General features: G+C 39.6%; 1 protein-coding gene across 1 annotated transcript; it reads right to left on the bottom strand.

The window, feature by feature from the left end:
- Positions 1 to 556: 556 nt before the first annotated feature.
- Positions 557 to 12,089, bottom strand: LOC109261098 (vomeronasal type-1 receptor 4-like). The gene is given in 3 exon segments (XM_053906473.1): positions 557 to 850; positions 852 to 1,525; positions 12,059 to 12,089. Coding segments are annotated over 3 exon segments (999 nt in total).
- Between the last annotated feature and the right edge of the window lie 299 nt (positions 12,090 to 12,388).

The following is a 12,388-nucleotide window of genomic DNA, read 5'->3' as shown; positions in this document are numbered from 1 at the left end:
GCCCTGAAAGTTGTATTCTTAATGACTTCTTTATAATCTCCAAATTGTTTCTGGAACAATCACTTTATAGAAGCTGAACTCCTCCACAGCAAACATTGATAAATTTCAATTACATAGGACCACCTGGGTTGCTCAGTCGTTTAAGTGTCCGACTTCGGCTTAGGTCATGAACTCACAGTTCATGAGTTCAAGCCCCACATCAGGCTCTGTGCTGACAGCTCAGAGCCTGGAGCCTGCTTCGGATTCTGTGTCTCCCTCTCTCTCTCTGTTCCGCCCCCACTGGGGCTCTGCCTCTCTCTCAAAAATAAATAAAGATTAAAATTTCAAAAAGAAATGAGTAAATAAATAAATAAATAAATTACAATTACATAAATATTAACATGATTATATTTCATTTACAGTTGCCATTCACATTATTTACTTAGGAGCAGAAGGTTGGTCATTCTTGTTTGCTACTCTTGTGACTATTTCATAGCTGTGTTTCTACACTGAAGGGGATTATGAATAAACAAATAACCATTTGAATAAACATACAGTTTACATATTTGTGACAAGTTTAAGTGATTTGTGTTCCTTTATAAGGAAAGCAGAGGGTAGACACTCTGGGGTCATAACTCATGAGCATGCAGGGGCTGACCGTAGGGAAACATGCAGCGATTAGTGTAGAAGTGTTCCTCAGCCACAGGCTGGGGTTGTTAAACACTACCACACAAATGTGCAAGAATGACAGTGCCCACAAGGACACAGAGGTGCTCACCAGGACAAGGATGCTTTGGGTGGCTCTCATCTCAGGGGAGGATCTGGTGGAGAGATTGTTCCTGAGAATGTATTGGACCTGCTGCTTGTGCCTGCTTGCGCAGGATGAAGGCCATGGAGCCACTGGCCCAGATTGTGAGCCCCAAACAGAAACCATCATGGGATAATCCTGATGCTACATACAGTGACTGTACTATATAGCTACTACTTATGCAATAACAGTAGCCATAATCTCTTTTCCTTGTTATGTTTATGTTACTCCTTTTTCTGGTCATAAAGAAAAGAACCATAATATTTAGCATCATGTTCAGGACCCAGCAGAGGATGTTGGAGGTGCCCAGGTGCTTCAGAGCTTTCACTTTAAGCCCTGCCCACCTGGAGTCCACAGGACTGATCATGATCACCTGGAAAACAGTCAAGAGGCAGATGGTTCCAATGGCCACATTCCTGCCCACTTTGTGAACATAGAAAACAAGTTTGCATTCAAAATCGCTAAGGGAATGTTCCACGTCCAAACCTACCATGTTTGGGGGATTCCTTTGGAAAAAAATAACTAAGAGATTGGCCACAATCAGGTGCTTGAGAATCAGATCTGTGGACATTGCCCTGCATTCTCTCAAGTGAAGGAAGAGATAATGGCAAAGAAGAGAGAAATTCCCCAGAACCCCAACTATCGTCTGTAATAGAAAGATCAATCTCATTGCCAAATCCCTGTTGGCCTTTCTCCCAGTTCCCGGGGAGCAATAGTCATCTTCTGAGCCAGAGATTCCTGTGTGGGGACGTGAGGCATGATTACATGTGTCATGTCAGCTTGAATTCAATATTTTCTTCTTACTTTAGCTCCCACTTAGAAATAATTGCTTACAATTAACACATTTTAACAGGTTTTCATGTATTGACTGTTAATGTTAGGTACTTTCTACAGAGTGTGGTTAATACTAGAAAAGGTGTGTATGTACATCCTGGATTCTTCACAACTTCATGAGAGTGTCAGTATGAGCATTTTCATGGACAAAATAAGGAGCGCTGAGATGGAGAAAGGTTAGTGATTTGTCAGATTCAAAGTTTTTACGGGAATGGGGACATTTGAACCTGACTGGGCTGGTATAATGGCAGTGCCTTTAAGCACAATGCGGTTCTAACAAAGCTAGTTAGATGTATTCTTCAAAATACAGGTGTATATTTAGATGTTTTTGTACATATAATTTCATACTTGGCGTTTTTATATTTTTGTAACAAGTTTCCATTCATGTGTAAATTTTTATTATATAGGCTAAGACCTATTATGAATAAGGTTATAAATATCTTCATAAAATCTAGGTGCACTGATTGTAGTATAATATATATAGTATATTATATATATTATATATTATATATATATATTATATACTATATATTATATATATATATAGTATAGTATAGTATAATATATATAGATTGTAGTATAATATATATAGCTCCATGACAAGTTATATTGAAAGAATGCACTACTGGCTGTGGGGATTGGCCACAGAAACACTAATTTGCTTTTATATCAGCAATGAAATGACACCTATCACAAAAATCACTTAATGCTCTATTATGCTCTGAGCTATGGAACTTGAAACACCAATATGTGATAAAGTACTATAGAGTAGAAACTCAGTATCACTAATTTCAAGTTCCAAACCAATGTGTTTAGTAACATAGCTTAAGAAAACACATTGACGGGGCATTTGGGTGGCTCAGTTGGTTAAGCATCCGATTCTTGATTTTGGCTCAGGTCATGATCCCAGGGTTGTGAGATTGAGCCCCACATCAGGCTCTGTGCTGACAATGTGGATCCTGCTTGAGATTCTCTCTCTGCCTCCCTTCCTCTGCCCCTCCTCTACTTATACACTCTCTCTCTCAAATAAATTAATTTAAAAAAAGAAAACACATTGGAAATAAGGCAAGCTTTGTTAAACATGTTTACCTATGACACATATATAAAATGAAATCTCTAAGATGTGAAAACTTGTACATTTTATAAATTGAAATTTCAGAGCTTGTGATTGTTATGATAATATTTTTAAAAATTTTTTAAATGTTTTTATTTTATTTTTGAGACAGAGAGAGACACAGCATGAGCAGGGGAGGGGCAGAGAGAGAGAGGGAGACACAGAATCCGAAGCAGACTTCAGGCTCTGAGCTGTCAGCACAGAACTCAACATGGGGCTCCAACTCACAGACCGTGAGATCATGACCTGAGCTGACGTTGGACGCTTAACCGACTGAGCCACCCAGGTGCCCTGATATGATAAAATTTTAAAAAGGAGAATTGCTCACAAGATAGTTTTGTGTCTAATGGCCATCTGAAATCCATTTCGTAATATTGTCATTTCTTTAAGTGCTCCTCCCCTAATTCAAAGATGGAAAAATAGTCTTACTAACATCAACAGATCATGGATGTTTTCAATAGGAAAAAATTAATGTCTCTACTAATCACGTCACACACCCTGAGTTAGAGAAACATTTCTCCTCCAGCCATTGTCATTCATATGCACTGCTTCTGCAAAGGATTTGATAATTCTGTAGATTTTTTCTAGCATTTATTAACCATGGGGGTATTATAGGCATCTGTAGTAATCCTGACCCACACTAGTAAGGTAGCCTGACTGCAGATCTATTTTAGAACTACAGCCATGATTCACATTAAAAGTCACATTTCATAATCACTTGGATTAAACACCAACTGTCACTGTCAGGGTTATACTAAATCATATCAGGAACCATCAGGGATTGGTGAAAGTCTAGGACCCTGTCTCTCTTTACCAATTCAACTCAAGCATCAGAATTATTCCTCCTTCCTGTGTGGCTTTGGCACTGGACCAGGCTGAAACCCAGAAGCGTCATTTTGTTTCCCCAATATGATCACTTACCTAGACTCCTGATACCCCTCTTTGCTTGCAGACTCTGCCCCCTTAGACTGAAATAGAAATATTCACTGGAGTGTCTCTGGCTGCCAGGACAGGGGGGTTAACACGATGGTCACCACAGCTAGTATCATGTGAGAGAGAGGTTAAGCTGCCAGACCACTAGATACGGGCTTCCGGTTCTGTGATGTCACTTCCCTATGGAACTGCAATTTTCTCTTCACCTGTATCCACAGTGACAGTACAGGTTTGGGGGTGACAAACTTTTTTTTCCCAATTATTAATTGCTGAAAACAACAGCAGGTTTCTAGTTATCATCTCCAAAGAGACCTTTGCAAGTATTTGGAGGGCTCTTTCTTCTCCTTGATCCCTGGAGGCAGACAGGGTCTCATAGGGAGGAAGGAGGAAATACTGAAGTCTGACACGTGTGGGACTAGCCATGAAATACGTGTGTCTTGTCACGACCAGCACGACAAACACCGAGATCAGGGTCCCAAGGGTAGGGGAATGTAAGAAAGAAAAGAGAAGCCAGTTTGGGAACAGGAGGGTCCCTGGGCTGATGGCCCAAGTGACGACTTTATTGTTGCAGTACACAATCTTTTATATCAAGATTCTTATGGGTCAGGCCATTCTAAGAATAAACAGGTTTCGCATGATCGCTGCCAACCAAAACATTTAGTTCCATGTACATTGTGAACTTTCTAAACGGGTCACCGCAAGACCCTGTTGATAGATTGCTAGCGAAGCACAGTTCCCATGTTTGTTCCTATTTGACCCGGGGTAGAAAGGGGTAACATTACTGCCAACACCCACAGACCACAGGCTGCAGGAATTAGATTTCTCAGCCTTGGCAAGGCTTTCGTATGCCTTTGTAAGTGGTGGAACGGGAAGGGGAACCACCGGGTTGGCTGAATCAACAGGGAGCGGTTGCTCAACCCGGTCTTAGCCTGGTGCCGGGTCCGGCCTCCCACAGTGTCTCACTGAATTCTCTGTTCCCTTGAAAAGTTTTTCTTCCCCAAATAAATTATTTCTAGTCTTCGGGCCAGATATATTGCAAAATATAGTGTACCAATATTCACCATTTCTCCCACCCATGTAATATAGGAAATCTAAACAGAGTAATAACTGTAGAGGGGCACCTGGGAGGCTCAGTTGGTTCAGCGTCCCACCCTTGATCTCAGGGTCCTTAGTTCAAGCCCTGCATTGAGCTCCATGATGGGTGTGAAGCCTACTTATTTAAATAATAATAATAATAATAATAATAATAATAATAACAACCATAGAAACACACAAGTTAATGAGCCTCTCACCAATGAAAGCGTGCTTTTTTCAGACAGGATTAGATAATTAAAATTTGTTTAACATTTATTTATTTTTGAAAGACAGAGAGAGATAGAGCACTACTGGGGGAGGGGCAGAGAGAGAGACACACACAGAATCCGAAGCAGGCTCCAGGCTCCAAGGTGTCAGCACAGAGCCCGACGCAGGGCTTGAACTCATGAACTGTGATGAACCTGAGATGAAGCTGGATGCTTAACCAACTGAACCACCCAGGCGCCCCTGGGATCAGATAATTTAAAGAGATAATTTTACAATCCTTTAATTAGCATATAAGCAAATATTATTTCCTTAATCCAAGAGCATTGAATGGTTACGTTGGTCCTCAAGCTTTATTATCTTTTTAATTTTTTAAATATTTATTTATTTTTGAGAGACAGAAAGACAGAGCATGAATGGGAGTAGAACAGTGAGAATAAGACACAGAATCTGAAGCAGGCTCCAGGCTCTGAGCTGTCAGCACAGAGCCAGACGCAGGGCTCAAATTCATGAACCGTGAGATCATGACCTGGGCTGAAGTCGGATGCAAAACTGAGCCACGCAGGCGCCCCTCAAACCTTATTTATTTATTTTATTTACTTATTTTTTTAACGTTTTATTTATTTATTTATTTATTTATTTATTTATTTATTTATTGAGAGACAGAGCATGAACGGGGGAGGGGAGAGAGAGAGGGAGACGCAGAATCCAAAGCAGGCTCCAGGCTTTGAGCTGTCAGCACAGAGCCCAAGGCGGGGCTCAGACCCACAAACCGCGAGATCATGACCTGAGCTGAACCGACTGAGCCACCCAGGCGCCCCTATTTTTTTTAATGTTTTTTGCTGAATGTTTAGTAATGAGCCTGATTGCTTTCATAATTGATTTTAAAAATATGAGTCCAAATTAATCCTTTTGTTTTTCCTTCAAACAAATCCACAATAGGATCTAGTTCCTCTATCTAAAGCCCCTACTTTCCAAGTGTGGGATTAGAATCCTGATGGTGCTCAGTTTCTCGTCTACATGTGCTTTCCAGCCTTCCACACAGATGCAAACGCACACATGTGTTCACACACAGACAAATGCAGTCACACGCGCTCACTTACTTGAACACATATACACTCACACTTTCTGTAACAAACTCTCACTCATCCCAAACTCACTATATATAAACACACACACTGTATATACACATATGCACAGTGTGTCATACACACTATGACACACACAAGCTCACACAGCTCACTCATATTCATAAAGTAACAGTCACACCATCAACACAGATATTCGTATCTCAGAAAGGTATTCACATGTGAAAGAATCATGATATGTTCCGACCTTCTGGAGGTACAGGAAGGGAGGCCGTGTTTTACTCTTTCCATCTCTGAACAACCTACAAAGATATTCAGAATGTGCAACATTAGAAATTGCTGTGAGCATTACTACTTCATGTCAAGGTGCATAGCAGGAAAGGTGAAATGCTGGGGGAGTGGCTGTGTGTGTGTGTGTGTGTGTGTGTGTGAGAGAGAGAGAGAGAGAGAGAGAGCACACACAGATATTTTAATTTTTTTTAATGTTTATTCATTTTTGAGAGAGAGAAAGAGAGCATGAGCAGGGGAGGGGCAGAGAGAGACACACACACAGAATCCGAAGTAGGCTCCAGGCTCCAAGCTGTCAGCACAGAGCCCCAAGTGGGGTTCGAACTCATGAACCATGAGATCATGACCGGAGCTGAAGTCAGATGCTTAACTGACTGAGCCACCCAGGCGCCCCAAGAGTGCATACAAGGTAAAATGAAGACACAGGGAAAAGGCATACAGGTAGGGTGCAGACAGCATGGGGAGTGAAGAGAGGGAGAGCTCAGGGGTACCAGGAAATATCATCAAAAAAGTGAAATGTGATCACTGATTGCCCCATGAGCTGGCCCCCAGGCGCTCAGAGGCTCCTCACCTGCTCCCCCGTCCTTGGAATGTGGGTTCCACTTGCCTTTCCCACTCCCAGAGGCTGCTCCAAGGACACAGCCTTGAGATGGTGACATGGTGTGGAGAACACCTACATGGTGTGCATGAGCCTGGTTAAGTCTTCTCTCTCTATCAACTTTAAGACTGGACAGGCAGGTATAGGGATCTGCTCACTGTGCCACTGCCCAAGACAAGCCTCCTATGTAAGTTCCCTTTACTTATTAAACTGCCACCTACCAATGTGGAGTGGCCTGCCTCTTTCTTCCTCTCTCCCTGACCTCCATGTATAGAGGCCAGTTTCTGAGAACATCTGGGAAGCTGCAGAGAAGGGTACAAACCAACCATAGGGAGAGACAGGAAAGAGGGGTAAAAGGAACAAGTGGGTTCAAGTAACTGAGAAGCTAAACAGAAAGATTTATTGGCACAAGGGGTCTAGAGTGAAAGGAAGTTAAGGGTACTAGAGAACTTGTGGACTTGGTGGATGGATGATGGAGAAGGTCATGGGGATGAAGGGGCCACTAAGGATGGAATAATAATGGCGGGAGGTGGTTAAAGTGCAGGAGTAGGTAAAAGGTACGTTATAGTTATTGTCTGTGAGAAGTCAGATAATATGACAAATGAAGGGGTATATCCATTGGGGCCTTCAGTTCATAGGAGTAGTTGATGAAAGTAGAGATGCAGGGTGGAGGGAGAGATGGAACTTGAGGGTTGGGAGTGGGTACAAAGAGGCAAAATGGGAGCAGAGTGCTGCTGGAAGCTGGGAAGGATGGTGGGAATCTTGAGCTAAAGGGACCAGGAGAAGTGGGTAGGGATTGTAGGGTAGGCACAATGCATGGAAGTCATGGGGAAAATGAGGCAATCCAATGGTTAAGGGCTGAGGAGGCCTAGGGCCACAGGGGACATGAGAAATGGCCTGAGATCATTGGAACAGGAGGGTAAATTTAGGGACAGGAAGAAGGAGGGAATGGAGGCTGGTGCATTCAAGGGGGATGGAAAGTAAAGAGCATTTGTGTGTGGTCGTTGAAACGTGGGGATAGAACTTTTGAAGATTTTGAGGTTATAAAGTTCACAAGATGGAGATAGGGGTTAGTTGTAAACAATCTAGGAGTGTTGGAATGGTGGGGGTGTCTATGGTAGTTTTAGGGGAGGGCTGCAGTTCATGAGGGTGGAGGTCACTGAGGAAGAGCTAGGTGCAAAATGCAGGCTGTTGTAATGAAAGTCACAAGGGCAATTTGGAAGTCAACAGTTCAGTGCCATTCATTATTTCCCTCGTAGAGGACTGAGTCACAACTTAATCATAAATAGATTCTAATTTCAGCTCATTAGGCCAAAAAAGTGCCTATATAAAATACCCCTAAAATACTTTTTAAGATTTTATTTTTATTTTTAGGCAATCTTTACACCCAGTGTGGGGCTCAAACTCACAACCCCGAGATCAAGAGTTGCATGCTCTACTGATAGAGCCAGCCAGGTGCCCCCCACCCCCAAACCACCAAAATACTTTAAACTGAACATAGAGTAGATGTCTGCATGTGGGACTTGGGGTGCACAATGGCCCAGCCATCTTGTTCTTCTTTCAGAATAACAAGTATATAGGATGTGAGCTAGGTGGCAGGAGGGGCTGTTAACTGGTACTGGGTGTTCAGTGAAAGAAAGAGGTGCCTGGATATCCTCCACCCAACTTGGCCTAGGTCTTGAGGTTTTGTGCTGAAATAGGGCATAATGAAAACCTCTTTAATGTTTCCAAAGTATAATATATATCTTATTCACAAAGTCAGACATAGTGAGACAGATCTTAAATAAATTATTTCTCTCCAGTTTTATTGAGGTCTCACAAACCAAAATGTTTATATTTTAAGTGGACAACATAATGTTTTGGTAGATGTATACACTGTGAAGTGATTAATGAAATAAAATTAATTAACAAATCAATCACCACACACAGTTACCTTTTGTGTGTGTGTGTGTGTGTGTGTGTGTGTGTGTGAGTGTGTAGGGAGAACACTAAAGATCTACTCTCTTAGCAAAGTTTAAATATAAATATATATTTAAATATATTGAGTTTAACTCTTTAGGGTTCCACAAATAAGGGATATCATGCAGTGCTTCTCTTTGTGTATCTGCCTTATTTTACTGAGCATAATGTTCTACAGGTTCATCCATGTTGTTTCTGGATTTAACATCAAAAGGAACAAAAGCAAAAATAAATACTTTTACTTCAAAGTAAAAAGCTCCTGCACAGCAGAGGAAACCATCAACAAAATGAAAAGGCGACCTACTGAATGGAAGAAAATATTTGCAAACTGTATATCTGATAAGAGATTAGTATCAAAAAAATATAAGGAACACATATAACTCAATAGCAAAAAACAACAACTACTACCACAAACACCGACAAGAACAACAAAAAGAAACAAGCAATCTGATTTAAAAAGGGACAGAGGATCTGAATAGATATTTTTCCAAAGAAGACATACAGATGGGCAACAGGTACACGAAAAGTGCTCAGGATTATAAATCATCAGGAAAATGCAAATTAAAACCACAATGAGATATCACCTCCCACCCATTAGAATGGCTATTAGTAAAAAGATGAGAAATAACAAGTGTTGATGAGGATGCACAGAAAAGGAAACCCTCGTGCACTGTTGGTGGGAATGTAAACTGGTGCAGCCACTATGGAAAATGGTATGGCGGTTCCTCAAAAAATTAAAACTGAAGCTACCATATCCTGTAGTTCCACCTCTGGGTATTTATCCAAAGGAAACAAAAATACTAACTCAAGAAGATATATGCACTCCTGTGTTCACTGCAGCATTATTTACACTAGCAAAGACATGTAAACAACCTAAGGGTCCATCAATGAATGAATGGATAAAGAAGATGTAGTATATTTGTGAATATTATTTGGCCTTAAAAAAGAAAGAAACCTTGCCATTTGTGACAAAATGGATGGACTTTGAGGGAATTATGCTAAGTGAAATAAGTCAGACAAAGACAAACACCATATAATCTCATTTATATCTGGAATCTAAAACAAACATACTAACAAACAAAACCTGAACTCATAAATCCAGAGAATAGATCAGTGATTGCCAGAGACAAGGGTGAAATGGGAGAAGGTGGTTGAAAGGTACAGACTTCCATCTATAAAATAAATAAGTCCCAAAGATATCATATAGAGCATATAAACAAAAACAAATTGAGTGAAAGTTAATCTACTAGTGTTGGATTGCCATCATATTGTCCAGGTAGAGACAGATGTATTAAATAACTACATTCTGACTAGTTTTTTAAAATGTTTATTTTTGAGAGAGAGAGAGAGAGAGAGCGCACAAGTTGGGGAGGGGCAGAGAGAGAGAAAATGACAGAAGTTCTAAAGCAGGCTCTATGCTGAAAGCATAGAGCCTGATTCTGACTAGTTTTTTAAAGTACACTATAATTTCTAGGTTAAAAACTAAGAAATACTGAATGTATGACTTCCAAGATAAGAGAGGTACAATGTAGAGTTATTTAAAATTAATGCAGAAGAAGTTAGAACTGGCAAACTAAGAATGGACTATAGGCATAATGAAGAACATAGTATAAATTGATAAATGCAATCTGAAATATATTTAATATGATACTGAACATAAGAGACTAATCTCATTCAAGTCAAACACATTTTACTATATACAGCTGAGTATTTTTCAAGAGATAAAGTTAAATATAAGGATTAAAATAGAAAAAAGAAAAACATATTCTATATAATTTTCCCAGTAATTACACATACTCCAAAAAAGGGGGGACAAAATATAGAGTTATTTTAAAAAATGGATACAGGGGCACCTGGGTGGCTCAGTTGGTTGAGCATCTGACTCTAGTTTTTGGCTTAGGTCATTATCTCAGTTGTGGGATGGAGCGCCACCTCCAGCTCCACACCAAGCTTGGAGCCTGCTTAAGATTCTCTGTCTTCCTCTCCCTCCACCCCTCTCCCTCACTCACGCGCTCACTCTCTCTCTCTAAAATAATGTTTAAAACATGATACAGAATAAGTTAATGGAGAAAGGATAAGAAAATAGAACAGGTGTAATGAGCATATAAAAAGCTGATAAATCCAATTCTGGATATATGCACTCTTATACTAACCATAAAAGGCTAATTACAACTAATAAAGTCAAACATTTTCTTGCTATATTCAATTGGTTTCATTTTCCAGAGATATAGGTAAGACATAAGGATTAAAATAGAAAAATTAAAAATGTATTCTATATAACTTCTACCAATTAAACCACTAGGATGGAGAGATCAGATAATATACAATTTACAGTTAAAACATATTATGATAATGAGTATTATATTTATTCCTCAATTTAGTTTTCCAATATTACTGACAGAAAAAATGACTTATATGAGCATATATGTACATATATACACATATACAAACTCATACACATATATATACACAAATATAAACATAGATATGTTATATCTATCCATCTACATACTGCTTGTGGTTCTAATGTATGGTAAATATTTCTGTGTTTCACATGAGCTAAAAAAGTATGCATTTCTCTATTTTTTGTGGCAAAGAGGTCAATATATATCCATTAGATCAAACTAATTCTTCTGTTTTTCAAATTATGAATCATTAATATTTACATCAACTTTATAAGTACAGAGACAGCTACATTAAAATATTTCCTAAAGTTAAGGAAATGTCCATTTTCATCTTTTGACAACCTCACTCAAAAACCCCAAATAAACAAAACGGATCCATGACTTATTCTTCCAATGGCTACTCCCCCACTACTCAAGTTCAATGAAAGTCCCCTAAATAAAGTTATTTCCTTACCCAAGAAAGTGCACCATGGAGACTGTTTCTTGCCAACATGCCTTCATGGCATCTTTGCATAATAGATCAAGATCAAACCTCCACAGACCCCCAAATCTATGCATTTTTATCCCAGACAACATGTGTTTTTTTAAGAGTCAACACTCAGTTGAATATTTTTTTAAAAACCAGCAAAACTTATTTTGTGTTTTCCTTGTCCTACACCAGGTCAGTGTGGCCCTTCTATAAGAAAATGCTTAAGTCTCCCTTCTAAACATCAGACTTCAAATGATTAACACCTCTAGAAGAGTGTGACATACCAAACTCATACTTGGCCTGTGATGCCTCCATTCTCTGAAAACAAATTTACTCTTCAGCTTAACTCCGGGTTATCCATTATTCTGCGGAAGTTTTTGTTGTCTTCAGTATATTAAATGACCATGTCAAATGGTGTCCCTAGTTTAGGGAATTTGTCATAGAATCCCATGACTAGTTAATTTTGCAGAAAATTTATTATGTCACATTGAAAGTTACATGCTCAATGACTTCATAATCTCCAGATTGTTTCAGGAACTGCTGTTTTAATAGTACATGGGTTTCAAACTCCCTCACTTCAAATATTAAGACATTTATATTATATAGTATTTATA

The sequence above is a fragment of the Panthera pardus genome, unplaced genomic scaffold (genome assembly GCF_024362965.1).
Source record: "Panthera pardus isolate Hobbes unplaced genomic scaffold, ASM2436296v1 HiC_scaffold_18, whole genome shotgun sequence".
Taxonomy (NCBI): domain Eukaryota; kingdom Metazoa; phylum Chordata; class Mammalia; order Carnivora; family Felidae; genus Panthera; species Panthera pardus.
Note: the sequence above shows the minus strand (reverse complement) of the source record. Positions and strands in the feature narration are given on the sequence as shown.